Source organism: Rhinolophus sinicus, linkage group LG10 (genome assembly GCF_036562045.2).
Source record: "Rhinolophus sinicus isolate RSC01 linkage group LG10, ASM3656204v1, whole genome shotgun sequence".
Lineage (NCBI taxonomy): Eukaryota > Metazoa > Chordata > Mammalia > Chiroptera > Rhinolophidae > Rhinolophus > Rhinolophus sinicus.
This window is the reverse complement of record NC_133759.1, coordinates 71893631-71912395: the sequence shown is the minus strand read 5'-3', so window position 1 is coordinate 71912395 and position 18765 is coordinate 71893631. Positions and strand designations below refer to the sequence as shown.

At 56.4% G+C, this 18765-nt stretch overlaps 1 protein-coding gene across 4 annotated transcripts; it reads right to left on the bottom strand.

Annotated features, from left to right (window-relative positions):
• Positions 1–58: 58 nt before the first annotated feature.
• DBN1 (drebrin 1) lies at positions 59–14755 on the bottom strand. Of its 4 annotated transcripts, none has more exons than XM_074313401.1 (15): positions 14511–14755; positions 10036–10091; positions 9357–9469; positions 9089–9163; positions 8828–8974; positions 8640–8717; positions 8236–8387; positions 8081–8144; positions 4181–4240; positions 3967–4090; positions 3079–3216; positions 2581–2751; positions 1499–2172; positions 1100–1202; positions 59–937 (listed from the first exon to the last, which is right to left on the bottom strand). In XM_074313401.1, the coding sequence occupies exons 1-15, from the start codon at positions 14594–14596 to the stop codon at positions 867–869; spliced, it is 2112 nt and encodes a 703-aa protein (XP_074169502.1). In that variant the 5' UTR covers positions 14597–14755; the 3' UTR covers positions 59–866. The 4 variants fall into 4 exon arrangements, with proteins under 4 accessions (XP_074169502.1, XP_074169504.1, XP_074169503.1 ...); XM_074313402.1 differs by having other exon boundaries at positions 663–937; positions 4187–4240; positions 14511–14735; XM_074313403.1 differs by lacking the exon at positions 3079–3216 and having other exon boundaries at positions 14511–14734.
• Positions 14756–18765: the final 4010 nt, after the last annotated feature.

The following is an 18765-nucleotide window of genomic DNA, read 5'->3' as shown; positions in this document are numbered from 1 at the left end:
TCCGGGCTGGCGGCCCACCCCAGATCCGCCCCTGGAGGCCCGGAGCAGCAGGCCCGAAGGGATCTGGATTTCTTTATTAACAGACATGAGCACGACCCGTTACATAAGTTTGTGCTTTCCAAAAAACAGTTACTGAATGTGAAAAAGGAACCCAAGCAAAGAGGAATTGGGGCGGGGCCCCCAAAGCCCCTGGCCCCACCCATAGCCCTGTCCTGAATCGCGCCTAAGGCCTCCAGCCTGGGACCCGCCCAGCAGGAGGCGAGCAGGAAAGGGCTGGGAAGCTGAGGGGCCCCAGCTGGGCCTGCTACTTCCTTTGGGCCGGGTGGGGAGGGGTCAAGAGAAGGGCGGGGAGGGGGTCCCAGGGAGCCAGAGCCCACGAGCCATTTATTGCCATGTTTTCAAATTCGTGCAAAATATCTGAAGCCCTGGACAAAGAATACAAAGTGATATTTTTCCAAGAAACATAAAACTAGGAAAAGAGGTGGGGGGGACATTTTCCCACCAGAGATCCCCCCGATGCCAGGCCCCAAGCAGGGTGAGGCCTCCACCCCGGCCAGCTGAGTGAGCAGGGAGGACTAAGCGCTACAATCTGGACCGGGCAGGGAGGGGGTATAATTTGCAACAGCGTCTCAACTACCAACGGGAGAAAAACCAGTCAACTGTACAAGTCTCCTATCAACTTTTAAAAAAAAGGGAGAGAAAAGCTGTAAAAGTCAGGCCCTGTGGGTAGGGAAGCGGCCAAGTTCCCGGCCAGGGCCGGAATCCGGAATGGGTGCCAGGCGGAGCTGCTTCCAGTGCAGGCGCGGCAGGCCATCTGGTCAGAGGCTGGCGTGGGTGGGTGGCCTTGGCAAGGGCAGGCGCCACTGCTAATCTCCACCCTCGAAGCCCTCCTCCTCTTCTGGGACTGGGTCTGCATCCCAGCAGGTGATGTCGATTTCTATGGTGTTGGGAAGGGAGAAGAGTTAGTAGATAAGACAGCAGATCCACGGCCATGTCTTCCAACCCCTGGGAGCTGTGCCAGATATATAGGCGTCTGGGGGTGCCTGTCCACGCTTGAACCCAGCACCCCTACCCTAATTCCACCCCATCCCAGTGCTACCTGGAGGCTTGTTGTAGAACACAGGAGGCGGAGCCTTCGCACACAGCTCTTCTGATTGGGCGAACTCCTCCTCCTGTGATTGGCTGAAGTACCCCTCACTGGCCTGTAGGAGGAAAGCACCGGGTCACTGGGTCCAACCCAGCAAGACTTGAGCTGACCTACGAGGCCTGAGCCCGTTTCCTTGGCAACCAGAGATTCCATCCCTGGTTGCCAGGGAAACAAATGCCTACCCTGGGAACAAAAGCAGAGCGGGCTCAGGGATGGGGAATGGAATGGAGATTCCCCCCAATAATGTGGATCACAGAGAAAGGGGGTCACTGCTGCAAGCCTGAAAATGCAGGGTCAGTCCCCTGCTCAAGTCCTGACTCCCACCCGTCCCACCAGGCTGCCCTGCCCCACCTGGGTCCCCTCCTTCTGAGTGGTCTCGCCATTGGTCAGCAGGTGTGGCTCCGGCTCCGGCTCCAGCTCCGGCTCTTGATCCAGCTCCTCTAGAGCAGAGGGCAGAACTGGGGCCTGGGGGGCAGCCAGGGGCTCCCCTTTTACTGCTTCCTCTGGGTCACAGAAGGTGGCTGGCGGTTCAGGCAGCTCATCAAAATTGAGGAGACTGGCACAGCCTTCACCTGCTGGTGGCAGTGGCTCCTGAGCCACCTCATCCAACAGGGGCATCTCCACCAGAGTGACCTCAGCACCCGAGGGTGGTGTGGGGGCTCTAGGCTCAGCCTGGGGTGCGGAGGCCCCTTCCCCGTTGCCAGGCCATAGGTCAATGAGGCTGGCTGAGGTGACAGTGTTGGCAACAGCGGTGTCAGCAGCAGCAATGTCGGTTTCAGTGGCAGCAGCAGCCAGGGTGTCTGCTACAGTGGTGTCAGCTATGGCAGGCTCCAGAGGGGCAGCCAGGACAGCCTGTTCTGGAGCTACCATGAATATCAAGTCCTCTGTGGGGCTGCCTTGCCCCCGGGGAGGCTCCAGTGCCTGAGGGGGCTCCTCCACGGAGCCAGCCCAGGCCTGAGGGGCTGCAATTCTGGCCTCCTTACTGGTCTCTTCGCTATCCAGGCCAGGGCCAGGCTCCTGGGTCTCTGTTGCAGCACAAATGAAGGAGACAGATGTGACCAGCTCCCTCAGGGAAGGATGTAGGCCTTGGGCAGCCACCCTACCTACCCGGCCCACCCACTGAGGAGTAAATGACATTCTGGAAAGAAGACCTCCACTAAATGCTCCATGCACCCTCCAGCACCCAGTGGGCCCTGCTGCATCTTTACCTACTGTTTTTAAGATGCTCAGCAGCCCTGGGAGGAAGGCCCGATCCCCACTACAGGGAGAGACACACACTGAGGCTCAGAGGACAGGTCTGACTGCCACTTCCAAGGCAGTGCAGTCTGGGTGATGGGTGGCTCAGATCCCTGGGGAGTTGTTACCATGGCCACGTGGGGTTTCCAGCACAGGGACTGATAAGAGGCCTGGGGCAGCTAGGTCCCCTCACTTACCTTGGGCTGGTGGAGGTGGTGGTGGCAGTGGTGGAGGCTGCGAGGACGTAACCTCATCCAGAGCCCGCTCAATCTGCTCAGAGACAGGGGTGGAGGCCGTGCTGGAGTCAGATGGGCTCCGAGTGGGGATGGGGGTGGGTGCCATCCTCCGGTGGCTGTCCAGGTGGCTGCCTGTGGAACAAACACCCAAGCTGGTCAATGAGGGCCAAGGAGCCAGGTGGGACCAGGACCGTCCACCTTGGGGCCTGGCCAGCACCTCTTCTCTGGAGTCTGGATGGGGGCTGGGAGCTCCCCAGGCCCCCCAGGGGCCAGACCACAACTCCAGACCTGTAAGCCAGGCCAGTGCCCCTTCAGGGCCAGGGAAAAGAGGCAGGCAGTACCTGCCCTGGGGACAAACACCAGAGATCAGTGATCAGGCTGGGGGAGTGACGGTGGGGGGCTGCTGGGAAGCGGGGGGCCCTCCTTACCCCCCTGCCGAGGCCTGGGGCTGCTACCTACATGGGAGGGAGGAAGAGAGGTTTGGGGTGCGGTGACAGGTGATATAGGGAAAGGGAGTCCGTGGAGGGGAGGAAGAGGAAGAGGAGGAGGAGGAAGGCCCACTGTCCGATGCCTTTATGAAAGGGCAGTACGGACGACCTGCCAAGAGAGACAGACAGAAAGAGAGAGAGAGACAGAGGACAAGAGAGGGTCAGTCTCCCCCACCCTGGCCCCAAGGCCTCACCCGCCCCCAGGGCTGGCCCTGGATGTCCAAGCTGCCTTTTGCCAGGGTGCACATTCAGCCAAGCTGGGCTATAGCCTCAAGCCGTCAGGACTCCCACCAGCAACAGCCACGCACAGCAAGGAGCCTGCCCCACACAGCCAGCCTCTGTGCAGCACACACCCCGGGACAGCCTGTCCCAACCATAGAGCCCCAACGCAGGCCAAGCACACACAGGGGCAAACACTCAGGCCAGCAAAAGGGTGTTTTGGGGGAGGCAGAAGCTGCAAGGAGAATCCCGACAGGGAAAATGGGTGCAGGCTCCAGAGCCAGCTCACCCTACATGCACCACAGCCCTCAGGTAGGGCTTAGGTTCAACCCCAGCAGGGCCACTCCACTCCCCACAGCCAGGGGGCGCCTTCGCCCATGCCAAAGCTGTCCAGATGAATGGGGGGGGGGCGGGGGGGGCGGGGCCGACTGCTCAGCCAAGGCCCAACATCGACCTCCCCCTACCCAAGCCTTCTCAGTCCTGCCACCTGGGAGGCAGCGGATGGAAGCACACTTGATGAACAACCTTGCGGTCTCCAAAGGTCCTTGGGCAAGGCTTCCCTTCCAAGAAAGGGCTTCGAAAAGGCTCAAGGCCAAAACCTGAGGAATGGGGATTAGGTGGGGATGGGACCTGGGACTACCTGGTCGGTGGTTGAAGGGAGAGGGCACATCACAGCTGCCTGCAGAGGCCGATGCAACCCGTTCCTGCTGCTTGAAGAATTCCCGTGGGTTGTCAGGCCGCTGGGCAATAATGGCCGCTGCCTCCTGGAGGCACAAGGAAAGGGTCAGGGCCAGGCTGGGCCCCACTGAGGCAGCCCCTGCTGGCCTCACCTGCCCTGTTCCACTAGCTCGCACCTCTACCTCCGATTCTGACTTCTTCATCTGGGTCTCTTCCTCTTCATCCTGCTGGTCACCCTGAAAACCAAAGGTACAGTTCCTGGGCCACTCCACCAGCAGCTCTGGCCTTCGTATAGGTCCATATTTCCTCCATGATCTGGCAGGAAAGGCTTGGAGGTGGCACATTGGCTCCCTTCACCACCCAGTCACTCAGCTCCTTCTCTCCATCCACAAGGCTCTCAGCTACCTCATCTCTAGCCTAAACAAGTGCCTGGACACCTAGCTCAGCTCCGCTTGCTCCTTCACCCCATCCAACCAGGCACCCAAGGCCACCCAGGAGTGCTCCCTGCTTTGCAGCCAACTCTTCTTGAACCTCCTACCCCAGCACCCAGCCAACTGCACCCCCATCACTGCTGCCTGGACCTCAGCATCATGACCAAGGCTTCCTCATTAGTCCCCTGCCTTTGTGCTCTCTTCCCCTAATTTCTTCTCTATACGCCCTGAAAGGACCTTCCAAAATCCAGATTAGACTATGATTTTTCCTAGCTTAAAATCCCTCAGGGGTTTCTCATGAGCCACAGTGAGAGCTGGCTGAATATGGCACATACATGGCTTCTGTTTTGCCAGTACAGTGGTACCTCGGTTTTCAAACGTCTCCGTTGACGAACATTTCGGTTTACGAACGCTGTAAATTTTATGGATCTATGGTATCATTAGATAGTAAAATTCATGCTAAATTTGCAGTTTTAGGGGTTGACTTTAAAGGTCTGGAATGGATTAATCCATTTGGCATTACTTTCTACGGGGAAACCATGCCTCGGTTTTCGAACGTTTCAGAATTCGAACGGTCTTCCCCACTGTATGTTTTTAAAACACGTTAATTAGTTGCCTCCACTTAAGAATTGGGAAATTTCATACTGAAATCAAGATCTCCAATTTCTCTTAAAATGCCAGAAGTCCTGGCAACACTGGCCCATAAGCCCCAAGGCAGCCATTGACCAGAGATATGCTGCAGCCAACCTCACACCAGGTGTAATCTATCCAGTTTGTCACAGTCTCCACCACTCCCTACTGCCCTTCACCTGCTCACTTCACTTGCTGTTTTGAGATTGCAACCTCAGGAGTATAGGCAGGTCAGGCCCCTGGCTTGGTCCACATTCCCCTGCCGCTGCCTGACCTAGCCTGTTACCTCTCCCAACACCCCCCTCCCACCTTGACCCACCCACACTCTGTGAGACGTAGACATAATCAGCAGCACGACATAGCTGCCGTTCCTGGAACATGTATGTCATTCCACTTGACATGGTTGATGGCTCTCTCTCCCTCCCCAAATGCCCCAGCCCCACCCTATCTCCAACTCTTCCTGCTTCCAGCCTCAGTTTGTGTACTGCCTCCTGGGGAAGAGGTCCCTGGCCCATTCAGGTCATTTCCTTCTCTGAGTCCCCACGAGGTGTTCCAGGCACACACCAGATTATACTGAGAAATTTCGTTTCTGGGATCATCTCCCCCCTCTCTGTGGGTGACACAGAGACGAGAACTCAGGTCTGTGTGTGAGCGGCCAGTACAAGGATGAGTTGATACAAGTTTGCTCAGTTGGACTCACTACTACACCAAAAGCTTCTTAATCAGTGTCCCCTGCTGCTCCTGTGGCAAATGAGACAGGAGGGACTGAGGGGAGGAGAAAAAGCTGCAGGTACGGTGGTGAAGTAACAGGGCTCCTTTGTTTTTGAGCACATAACCTAGAACTGAAAACTTTTCTGTCAGGGTGCATTAGGAGAATGACCCTTCAAAGTATCCCCCCTTAAGAAGGTTGTCACTCCAACCGCAATTTCATGTCTTCCAGAATTAAGTCTAAACTGCTCTCCAAATTTCTCCTGCTTCTCAGCCCACTGGGCTCCAGTCAGGCTCCATGCCTTCTCATAGATGTACACCCCACCAGCCTTTGTGGATACTCTGCCTCTGCCTAGTATAACCACCTGAGGTTCCTCTGCCTTATTCAGAAAAAAGACCAGAGGCAACATACCACAAAAGCTTTAACTACCAACAAGGTCAAAAACACTGAAACTGTGGGTAGGAGAGAGATCAATACACTAACCATACGGGTATACAGCACTGCTGTACCTGAACATACTTGGGAGCTCCCTGGCAGCCCAGACATAAAGGGAACTCGGACAAGGAATGCAGTTCTTAGGGGAGAGAAAGCAGAACATCTCCTTAAGCTAAGAGAAAGCATTTTATAGTTCTAAATTCCAAAGTTTCTCACATGGGACCTTCCTTAGAGAAACTGAACTTACTTGTAAGGCCATCACACGGACTTGCTAGAACATTCACTATCACTGCCACATGAGCCACACTTAAAGGGTCAGATGGGACTATAAAATAATGGTTTAAATTCCTTAAGACTGTGAACACACAATGGGATTTATAGATGATGTAATACAGAATTGCACACCTGAAATCTATGTAATTTTACTAACAATTGTCACCCCAATAAATTTAAAAAATAAAATAAAATGAAATAAAAAATAAAATAACAGTACTTCCTAAAAAAAAAAAAAAAATTCCTTAAGACTTTGCCTCCAATGTTGATCATTGGTGCAGATAAGCCATCAGTTCAGGGGGTTCGCTATATATCTTTTCTACTTTGTGTGCATGTGTGAGTGTGAAATTTCCCATAAAAAGCTTTTTCAAAAAGCCCTTACTCTGAATGGATAAACAAGATGTGGTATATAGATACAATGGAAAATTATTAGCCTTAAAAAGGACATGCTGACACAGGATGAACCTTGACGACATTATGCTGAGTGAAATAAGCCAGTGACCAAATGAAAAATTCTGTGTGATTCCAGTCATATGAGATACCTAGAGGAGTACAATTCATGAGACAGAAAGTAGACTGGCAGTTGCCAGTGGCTTGGGGAGAGGAGAATAGGGAGTTAGTGTTTAATGAGTGCGGAATTTCAGCATGGGAAGATGAAAACAATTCTGGAGATAAACAGTGGTGATATTTGTACAACAATGTGAATATACTTAATGCCACTAAAGTGTACATTTAAAAATGGCTAAGATGGTACACGTCATGTGTATTTTGCCACAATTAAAAATAAACTCATCAATTAATTTTAAAAAGGCCTTGCCCATCTTATTCTTCACCATGTTTCTAACACCTGTCACATGGCAGGTGGTGGCTGGGGTTTGTTGAATGAATAAACTGTGGCTGGAGCTTACCAAACACACATCACCTTCATCTGCCCAGGAGCTGATGTGACCGGAGTCACCTGTGATAGCCACTTAATGCCAGTGTCTGCAGGGTGTCCTGCCTCCTCCCTCCCAGTGTCCTGTGGGTGTGGCCCTGAGTATCACCCACATATCACCCACCTCCTGTCCTAAACTATACCATGCTCAAAATTCCATTCAAAACATGATTTTTAAGGGCCAATCCACAGGTCCTATGGGACACCCCAATATTTGGAGGTTCCAACAGCACCCTTGGAACAAGGGTCTGCTCTGAAGGAGACACTATACACACAGTTCAAATTCATTTGTGTGACTCTGCAGCACTGGGTTATAAGGACCAGTTCTTGAGCCCCCTAAGTACAGGAAGCATGTCTAATCCACACTGAGCCACTCAGGCCCTGCTGGGAGGGGACAAGGGAGCCTGGTCAGCAAGGATCTGGATCAAGATAGATTTTTCTTTGTCTAAAGTATAAGCTTCTCCAAGGAGGTCTCTTTCCACAGTCAGGGGTCAGACCCCACGTGACTGAGTGGCAGGCCTGACACTCCATCACACTCCGTGCAACGGTACCCAGAATGCCCAGCACTGTCCTCAAGCCACTGATCTTCCCACAAAGCCCAGGAACACAAAGACCATCCTCATTTCCCTGACCAGGAGACTGAGAGCCCTGGCTAAGAACTTACAAAGATAGACTGCTCCTTCAACCGCCTCTTGGCCTCTTCAGCTTCTAAAGTCTGCTGTTTCCTCCTGGAAAGATAAGCCGGCAGGCAGCCCTTAGGACAGGCCCAAGCGGACCTGCTGGCTGGGGTGCGGCCTGCGGTGGGCGGTGCTGGCCCACCTGTGCTCCTCAATCTGCTGTTCCCGCTCTCTGTAGCGCCGCTCCCGCTCCTCCTGCTCCTGCCGCTCCTGTTCCATCCGCTCTTGCTCAAACCTGAGTCTCTCATCCAGGGCCTTCTTCCTCTCCTCCTCCTTCCTTAACTCTTCCTCCTTCTGCAACCACCCGTGCCAAGGCAGTGTAGGCCCTGAGCCTGGGGCCCCTTGCTCCTCCTGCCCACCCCAACCCAGGGCTGGGGAGGTACTGGTTCTGGGAAACAGGGTGAGCCCGCCAGGAATAAGTCTCGCCTTCAGCTGGGGGAGTGCATGGAATGGGACACACTATTGAAGGAAGGACCTGGGGTAAGGCCCAGAGCCGCCCGTGGGGTTGGGTCAGCTAGGCCTGCAGGCTGGGGTCCGGGACCACACCTTGGCCTGCTCCCAGAACTGCTCGCGGTTAATCCGCTTCATTTCCACAGCTGCATCAGTTTTCTGGTAGGTGGTGCCCTGCAGAACCAAATGGCGTGGCATGAGCTTAGAGGGCATGTCTGAGGACAGAGAGGGTGGGGGCAGGCGGAGCCCTGGGCAAGACTAGCTGGCCCCAGGCATACACTGACCACCGGCTCAGCGTTCTCATCCTCGCGCAGCCGCAGTCGGTGCAACACAGGGCTGGAGAGCCGCGCCAGCCCATTGGAGAGCCGCTGCCCGATGGCGCCCGCATCTATGTCTTCCACGCTGCTGGCGTTCACGATCACGTCGACACCCTGCAGCAAGAAGGTGTGTTCAGGCAGCATGGCTCCTTTCTGTTACCACCACCTGTATACTGACCCTGCCCTAGGTGGCTGGTCCGCCCTGACCAGCCCGGGCCCCACTCGCACCTGGAAGAACTCAGCCACCTTAGCCACGTGGCTGGCACAAGCGCATTTGCGGGCATCAGGCACATCTTCACCGACCTGCAATGTACCCAACAAAGAGGCTGTTGGGAAAGGACGGGGGGGGGCGGGGGGCAGGGGACAGCAGCCTGAAGCCCCCAGCTCCCTTCCCAGGGGTCTAGTGGGGTTCTCTGCAGTGTTGTCAGTGGGTGGAGCAGGGTGGAGAGTGACTGCTCTGGGGCCTCAGCTCCCTTCCCTGCCCACAGCTGCATACCCAGTTGATGAGCACGTATTTTGGCAGAGCAGCCTGGGAGTCCTTGACGCTGCAGAAGCCGTACATCACCTTCTGGTTCTCAAAGTGGCCCGAGAGCTCCTGCAAGCCCCCATCTAGGGGAATCAGGAGGGTGTCAGGACTCCTGTCTCCTGACCCCTTACCCTGCAAAGGGCCTGGAACCCACAGGAAAGACTCCCCTTATGGGTCTGCAGGCACCCCCCGGGACCTGGAGTTCTGTTGGTGTGAGAGTGGGGTGCAGGCACTAGCTTTGCGTTTAAATCCCCCAGGGCCTGATTTGGGGTAGGACTGAGAAACTGCTTGTTCTTCCCACATCCTCATGTCTCAGGAGGTACTAGTGCCCAATGAGGTAAAATAAAGACTTCAGGCTCAGGAGAAAGTGGGGCTGGTCTGGGCCATCCCTGCTGGACCCCCTACCCGGTGTGACTTTGGGCAAGTCACTGTCCCTCTCTAAGGCTGTCTTCTCATAATCCAACAGGAAACAAGGCTCCCTCCCTCCCCACCCTGGGGAATCTTAGGGATGACCAGGAAGGACCCCTGCCAGATAAGTGTGGGTCTGCTGGATGCAGGCGAGAGAAGGTGGCCTGGAGCCAGGCGGGTGGGGAAGAAAACAGGAGGAGGGGGCGGGAGAGGAAGGCGAAGGAATGGCTGGAATTCTTACCTCCTGACGCTGCAAGCTTGAGGTCATCTGAGCCATCCTCATATGTGTACAGAGCCCTGGGGAGAGGGAGGGGTAGCTCAGAACTGTCAAGGCCCAGGCGCCAATTTGGGGTGGGGATGACACTACAGAGAAGGAGGAGGGACACAGAGGGGGCAAAACAGGACAGGGTTCTGGCTGAGCACTCTCCGACTGACAACTGGAGGGGAGGGGGCCTGGGTTAGGTGGGGAATAAGCAATGGGGGTGGGGTAGAAATCACTGCCCATGTGTCATGTCCTCAGAGCCCTGGCCCTGGCAGCCTACAATCCAGCAAGCGGGTGTGAGATGGAGATTCCAAGGCAACGGTTCCTTGGTTACTGTTCCCTGGCTACCACGTTCCTCATCCCCATTGGCTGTTGCCAGGAACCTACCTGGCGCTGCCTCTGTACCCACTGCCCCTCCCCACCACAGCAAGGGAGGAGGAGGAGAGAACCTGGTGCTCACTCTGCTCAGGGCATCCCCTGGTAACCATGGCAACTCAGCAACTGGCACATGACTGGCCCATCCCAACCTCAATCTCCTGAACACAAAGGACCCCAGGGATCCGCCCTGGGTCTCAATCTCCTCTCTGAAATGGGGATGAGGTCACCTGCTCACTCTTGCCCAGACTCTGGCCCCTGGGTGACCACACTCTTCTGACCTTCTAGCTCCTAAGCCACCTCTGTCCCAGCTGAGGCCCTGGCCTCCTGGGACTGCTGGCCTTTCCTTCTGCCTTAGCATCACCAGAAAACTGACCTAGGAGCCTTCCTCCTTCCTCCTCCCTAGATTTTTTTCTCGCCAGGCAGCAGTGGCACAGCATCCATTTCACAGGCGGGAAGGCAGAGATGTCTGCTCCCAAGGACCCCCTGGGAGGACAGGCCTGGGGCAAGAAAGAAGGGCCCTGTTGAGGAGGCTCCAGAGGGCTCAGCCCCTTCCCCAAGCTTCCCTTTTCCTACTGCCAAGGCAGGAGGCTGGGGGCTTAGAGGAGAGGAGGTGGGAGCACAAGGGAGATGGAGAAGAGAAAGGGACGGAGGGAATCAGAGAGAGGAGGAAGGAAGAGAAAGACGGAAAGTGAAGGTATGATGAGGAAATGAAGGAGGGAGGGAGAGAGGGGAGGAGGGAGGGAAGAGGGAGGACACACGGACACACACACACACACACACACACACACACACACTTTCTGGGACCCCTCCCTCCAGAAAGGGACACAGGTGGGCTGTGAGGCCCAGAGCTCCTGGTCCAACTGTTGCCTGGGCCCCAGTGCTGGCAGCTGCTTCCCAGCACAGCTGTCCCACCACCTGTCCGGCTGCCCTAACCCATCACTGGGAACAAAGGGCCCTCAGAGAAGCAAAGTCTGCCCCTTCCCATTCCAAAAATGAGAAACTGAGGCAGAACTCTGAGACCCTGGTTCCCAGACACACACACCTCCCAGGGGTGACTATTAGCCTCCCAGAAGTTCTGAGGGCCTTTGCTACACATGTCTTGCCCCTTCCATCCTCAACCCTTGCCTGACCACTTCCAGCCACCTTTCAGCTCCAGCCACTGACCTGACAGAAACCATAGCTAAGTTCAAAGCCTTCAGCAGGCCTTCAACCCTGAGCCCCACCTGCCTGCCTCTCCAGCTAGACCTTCTGTATCCACACCACACACTGGGGTCACACTAGATGGCTCGCGGACGCCAAACACAGTTCTGGATATTTCCTACCCTCGAGCCTTTGCATATGTGATTCCTGTCACAAAAAGGCCAGACCAGTTTCTCCACCACATGCCCACCTCTGGCAGAAATCCCTCAGGGCCCCAATGCCAGCTCCCTAGGAAGCTGTGCCCTGTCCTGAGCTGTACCTTCTCAGGCATTATCACACCCCAGCAGGGATGGAAAAAGGCATCTAAGCCTGCCGCAGATCTCACTGAACCAGTGCTTCTCAAATACAGCAGAGCCGGCCTTGGCCTGGGCCTGGGCCTGGGCAGTGGGAGCTGGTGAAACCGCACGAAGTCAGAATTGGGGTAACCAGGAATCTACATGTCTCACCAGCTCGAAGCCCTGGAGACAGGCACTGCCTCAGACCTAAGCTTCGCGGAGGCAGGATGTCTGACTCAGTCAATCAACACACTTCACTCTCTGGGTCCAGGGTCCAGCCCACAGTGGCACCCAGTAGGTACCTGTGATACTGGCACTAACACTGAAAAACCATCTAGGCCAGAGAAACTGGACTGAGGTGAGTTGGGAGCTGGAGCTCCAAGGAGATGCTGGAGTCAGCTAATGTGGGAGGCTGAGGGCAGGTGGACCCCTCAGGACAATTACACTCTCAGGATGTCAGAGCTAGATGGGCCCTGGATGTCCCAGATATGGTTGAGTCTCCTTGTTTTCAAGAACACAAAAGGAGCAGTCACTTGTGTGTGGTCACACAGTGAGTCTGTCACATCCAGGGCAACACTGGCTCTTCCCACTACACAACCTAACTTCCTGGGGTCCTCTGCTCCCAGCACCTGGACAGTGGTCCATTTCAGATGCCCTGACACAGGAGTGACCACTCCCCTCCTGCTCTCCCACCCCACTCAGAGGCAAGATAACAGAGGGCAATGATAAGCTTCCTTTGCTCAGGCACAATTTTACCCAAGACATCCTCCTCTAGACTTAGTGTCGGGTCTGTGCCTGAGTCCTGAGACCCCACTGCACCCCTGGCTCGGAAATGGCAGCAGGACGTGATCCTCACACCCTTTTTACAAAATGCTACCTAGGCCACTGAGAGTGAATACATGTGTGCATGTGCGAGGCTGTGTGCATCTGTGTGCCACACACACCCAGATGGGATGACGCACGCCAGTGATGAATAACTCACTCTGGCCACACGGATGCTGCTGCGTGGTGGGAGCCCAGCCCTCTGCTGAAGAGGACGTGGGCCAGCAGTGGTTGTGTGGTCCCGCACTGGGCCTCCAGAGCTCTACTTTTGGGGGGTGAGGGCCGATGGGGTGGTGGTAGACAGCATCCCCAGAATGAGTGTGAGGGGGGCATTCTATGATGGACCCTGCCTCTCTTCAGGCAGGGCCCATCGTATCTCGAGGCCAGCTCCTCCCTAGGCCAAGCCAGCCACTTGCCCTGGACTTCTCCCATGATCTCAGCCCCCAGGGGCAGGGCTGGGACAATGGGTGGACCGCCTGACCACTTAGCCTGTGCTGGCCTCTCCTGTGACTGACCTGCAGGACATGAGAGCTTGTCTCCCGCGTCCATCCCTCCAGGCCTGGCTGCCCGCCAGTGCTGCAGTACCGTGGCACAGATACCTCAACACTTGTCCCCTCCTCCAGCCCCCAGGTCAGTGTCCCTTCCCAAATGCCTTCCCAGGGTGAGGGTAAGGCCAGCTCAAGTGAGGTCCCTCAGGCCTGCCCTCACTCTGTGCCTCAGTTTCCTGCCTGCCAGGGGTAGAAGAGGCCTGGGAACAGAATGGGTACCTGCCCCAAGTGAAGAGTCTTTTGGGGGGATGATTCCTGAATGGGGCAGTGTGGAACCCGTTGGCTTTCCTACCACCCTGGGGACTCCAGCCTCAGAGCAGGTGGTCCACCCCTCCCAGAGCTCGGGGAGACAACAGCTGGGGAGGGGGAAGAGGGCAGCCCAGCTCCTCCCCCACCAGGGAGCCGAGAGCCCCTTGCCACTGTGCGATGGGGCTAGGAGCTCAGTGGATTTACTCAACTCTCATCCCTCTCTAGGGGCTCCCTCCACGCGTGTGCGCCTGAGGGCTTCCTCCCAAGGTCCCCAGCTGGCCCCCTTGGCATCTCCCAGCCCAGCTGCCCAGTACCTACAATCCCCTTTATCTCCGTCTCCTCCACGACCACTGAGAGGAACAGGAGTCACTGCACGGTTGCCATGTGCAATGAACGTCTTTCCATCACACCCCAACTCCGAGAGGCCCCCCCGGTGGGCGGGGCGCCTCGGCCCCCAGCCGCTCTGCTCCTCCCCCGCCCTAGCGTTCCTTTGTGCTGTGGCCGGCCGGCGGGGCTGGGCCAGGCAGGCTGAGCTGGCTCCGCTAGCTGGGTCCCCGCCCCGTCACCGCCCGGTCCGCGCCCGCTAGAAGGTAGCGAAGGTGCCCTTGGCCGCCCCATGCACACCTGTCCCCTGAGCCCCGGCGGGGGAGAGGACGGGGGATGGGCTCCTGCAGGACCATGTGGCCCCGGGCCACACGTCCAGATTCTGCGTCTCTCCGGCCCGCGTCTAGCCACCGCTTATACCGCGCGCCTGGGCCGGCCTCGGGGCGCTCGGGGCCGGCAGCACCCCGCCCGGCCCCTCCCCGGCGCGCACAAAGGCAGCCCCTCCCGACCCTCCCAGGCCGCTCCACCATTTCGGGGTCGCCCCCTCCCTTCCCTGCAGCCGTGCGGCGGGCCGGGTGGAAACAAAGGCGCGGCGGCGGCGGCGGCGGCGGCGGCGGCGCGGGGACAAAGGGGCCGGGGGGCGGGGGCGGGGGCTCACCAGTCGGCCGCGCTCTCCTCCCGGATCACCTCCTCGTACGCCGCCAGCAGCTCCAGGCGGTGGCCGCTGAAGCTGACGCCGGCCATACTGCGGGCCGGACCCAGGCCGAACGGACAGACGCACGGACGGACGGACAGAGGAGGGAGGGAACGAGGGAGTCACCGCCACCGCCGCCTCGGAGACTCTGCAGCGTTGAGAGCCTAGCGAGCCAGCGGCCGGGGGAGGGGAGCCGGCCGGCGGGGGGCGGGGGGCGCTGGCTCCGCCCGGCTCGTCCCTCCGCGCTCGGTCCTAGCGCCGCCCGGGCCCTGCCCAGGGGGAGGCCTGCCCCCCCTTCCTGGCCTGCCCCAGGCGCCCCCGCGCCCCTCACCCACCGCCCCTGCGTCCGCACCCGGGCCAACCTGCCCCTCCTCTCCCGAGGCCCATCGCCACCGCGTCCCAAACCCTCACCTACCGTGTTCCAAACCCTCACCTACCGTGTTCCCAGCCTAAGGTACTCACCCTCTTCCCCAGCTCCAACCATCCCCGTCCCCAGCTCACCGACTCTTCTCTAAACCCTGCTTCATTCTTCTCCTAATCAGCTACCAGTCCCAATCCCAAATCCACTTAATTCCAATCCGGCCCAGTCCCATTTGGTGCTTAATAATCTCCATCCTGGTCTCACCCCCATCCCTGATCCATCCCAATCCCCAGCCCCAACCCAATTCACAGAACCCCTTGGCTTTCAGATCAGCCACCCCTGGCCCATCTGCCGCCCAACCTCACCTCGGAAAGGCCCATTCAGTCCATCCTACCACTGTCCACTGCCATCTCTTTCCCAACCCCAATTCCAGCCCCATTCCCAACTCTGCTTGGCATGCACCCCCATTCCCCACACCCCATCCCTAGATGCACCCTCCTCAGTCCAGCCTATCCTGTCCTCGTTCTTATCCTAGTTCCCAACCACGCCTCTACATCCCTGCCTCCTTGACCATTCCCAGGCCCAACCAAGCTCATTACCACAGTATCGCCAGCCTCTTCCACGCCCCTTTCTTTACCAGCAGCCTCCTGGACCCTCTGAGATGGGGTCAGCCCAGGAACTCCTTTGCCTTGACTCTCAAGCCTCAGGCGTCCTGGAGGATCCCAAGTAGACTTCCTTCAAGTAGCAGCATCTAACCCCAGACTCAGGGATGGGTTCCTCCAGGACCAGCCTCCTGGCACTTTTCCCCCCCAAAGCTCTGAGCGCAGAATGCACTAGGGCCTCAGAGGAGTCCCCTGCAGGAGAGGGCACCACTGCCAGCACCTCTAGAAACACGTCTGCTCCTTGCTGAGGTGGGACCCTGAAACTCTCCTCAGTTCCCAGAAGCCTTTCGCACCACCTACAAAGCCACCCCCATCTTCCCAGGGAGGTGATGGAACCTGAGCTAATTACCTAGTCTAATCTGGGAGGTGGTCCAGCTGGGCCTCTGAGTTCTGAGTTGGCCAAGAGAGGAGGAGAGTAGTGTGTGCATTGATCTCCTCCAGCAGTGGTTCCCAGCGCTTTGGAGTAAGAAAACCCTCTTAAAACTCAAAAGAGTTCACAGACCCCTGCCTGTGCCCACTATGCCCATGGACCCCTGACCCTGGCAGTTTCTCCACAGCCCCCACTTGAAGCAAGGCCCAGGCAAGGTCACTAGGATTCTGGGAGGAAACCCCATGGCAGGGCTGAAGGGGAGATCTTGGGTCTCAGTCCCTTCCTGCTTCCTTTGACTTGTCCCAGCTCAGAATTCCTCCCACCTTCCCCTCCCTGGCCCCCTTCCCAGCCTCCTGCTCACTCAATTTCACATCCACAACACAGAAGCCCCACATGCATGCTCTCCCTCAAATTCCTGCCTCTTTCCAGCCATGCCCTCTTTACCATCTATATTTTTATATAAGCTCATTTTAGAATAGTTTTAGATTTCATAGAAAATTTACAAAGATGGTACAGAGAGGCCTTGTATGTGGAACCAAGAGGGTCGCCTGTTTGGCTGCCCTGGAGCCCACCCCTTCTGGTCTTCTCACCCTTCCCCCTCCACATCTTCATCCTGTAATTTGTATATCTGTAATCTGTCTCCCCCTGTCCCTGTTGTTCTTGGAATTGCTCTGGCCAAGGTCACTAGTGACCCCTAAATTGCCAAATTCAGTGGTCCTGTCTTAGTCCCGTTTCTTCAACCTGTGGGAGTGGGGTGACCATTGATCACTACCTCCTCTGTGAGCCTGCCTCCTTTTAGCCCTGAAAGCCACACACCCCGCTTTGGTGGGTGGGTGCTGGGTGCTTACTTGGCGGTCCTCCCACCAGGACTTGGTGTCTATTACTCTCAGCACTGAACACCTTTTAAGCCACTAACACAGTGGTCTCCCCCACCCCCAGAGAGTGAGCTGCCACAACACCCTGGGAGGCTGGTCCAGTGGTTTCTGGGTCCCCAGAGTGCAAAAGTCAACAAAGAGGGAGAATTCAGTTCTGAAGCTGGTCAGTTGCTGTGTGACCTTGGTTAAAATGCTTTCCCTCTCTGAGTTTCCGCTTTGATAATATGTTGTGAGGATAAAATGTGACTGGATGGAAGCTTGGAAAATAAGAACCCCTCCCTTCATTTTCACAGCCTAGTCCTCCTCCCTCCCACACCCACCTTCCTATTCTGTGCTCCCCACACATCTCAGGGAAGGCTTCAAGGATGGCACATTGGCCTCGGGACTATTTTTTAGCACAGGCTGGTGGAGCCTTCTCTGCCCTCACCCTGACTCTGCAAGTTCATACCAAGCACACCTTCAAAAATGCCCCCTCATCCTTGCAGGTATGGTGGGCCAGCCACTTCCCCACATTAGCTCGGCTCCTCACAAGCCAATTGCTGCCCAGATCTTGCTAATCCACAGACCTTGCTAACCGTGCGACCTTAGACTCACTCCTTGAACTTCCTTGTCTCACTTATTTCCAGCTACAAAATGGGGATGATAATGATGATACCTACCTCATAGGGTCTGTTTGAGGATATTAAAACAGTATCTAGAAAGTGCTTAAAATGGCAAATGCACATAGCAGATGCCATTGAGATGTTAGCTGTTATTACTATTTTACAGACAGGAAAGCTGAGGTGCAGAGAGGAGCAGTGATTGCCCTGAGGCACACAGTTGGTGAGTGGCAAGTCTGGATAGCAACCCAGGTCTGTCCCACATCACTTCAGTATACCACATATTCTCCCACTTCCCCTTCTAGCACTCTCATTTCCACATGTAGGGCTGGCCTGGCCTGCAGTTTAGTCAGAGGTAGTTCCTCAGGCTACAGCTGTAGGGTCTAAGGAAGAGTCCGGGCACAGGAGTCCTGGGCATGGAGAAAAAGTGCCCAGTGCAGCAGATGTCCATGGTCAGGCATTCCTGTTATGTAAAACTTCCCAGCCCTGAGAGACTGAAGAAAAAGGCTGACAACTCCAGCATTATATCAAGAGTTTATTAAGAGAGTTTACGTAAGAGGCACATCTTGGGCGATGGCACTGAGGTGACAGGGATGTCCTCCAGGCCACGTGGCAGGCACAAAGGGTTATATAGGGCAGGGCAGGATGGATGGGGCACTGGGGTGTGACCTGCCCAGATAAGGGGAAAACGCCTCCCATGCTTGGGGGCAGGTGTGCAGTGACCTGTTCCAGGAATGAGCAGGAGGTGGGACACATGGGAGGGGACCATGGGACAGTCTCTGAGGGGATTTATGGGAAGCAGTCTGTTCTCGCCCAGATCTTGTTGGATCCAGCTCGAGGGTCTCTCCTCCATAATCCCTACCTTTGTCTTCCGGCTGATTTTTCCACTACAGGCTCCAGAGGGGAGCATGTGATCCAGGCCAGCAGGTCAGATGCAGTGACTGCTTCAGGGATGGACACATGACCCGTCAGCCCAATGGGCATCAGCCCTGGGACTTTTGCTGGAATCATTAAGAAAGCCTCTACTGGGGCTGTTGAGCTGGTTGAGGGGTGTCTCCCCAATAATGGGGAGAGCCGCCTGAGAATACAGCCAGCACTTAGGAAAGCAGCGCCCAGAGATGGAGAGAGAGCAGACAGACTGATGGTAACACCCACAGTACCAGATCCCACCAGATCTGAAACCATTAACCTTCTCAGTTAAATGAGATAAATTCTCCGTTTCTGCTAAACTAGTTCGACTTGCCCTGAAAGAGTCCTTCTTAATCTACCTAGTAGCGGTCATTTTTGTCAGTGGCAAGGGAAATGGGTGAAAGCTGAGTTGACCTAGTTCCCCAGGCTGAGCAGGAGACCCA

Bases quoted from the DNA above. Each gene is read 5' to 3' on its own strand.
- DBN1 (XM_074313401.1), bottom strand. From the start codon at position 14,596: ATGGCCGGCGTCAGCTTCAGCGGCCACCGCCTGGAGCTGCTGGCGGCG. The intron at 8,388-8,639 runs GTGTGGTCCCGG...GGGTGGTTGCAG, and splicing joins AGTTCTGGGAGCAGGCCAAG to AAGGAGGAAGAGTTAAGGAA. The intron at 3,217-3,966 runs GTAGTCCCAGGT...CTCTCTTGGCAG, and splicing joins TCCCTTCAACCACCGACCAG to GTCGTCCGTACTGCCCTTTC.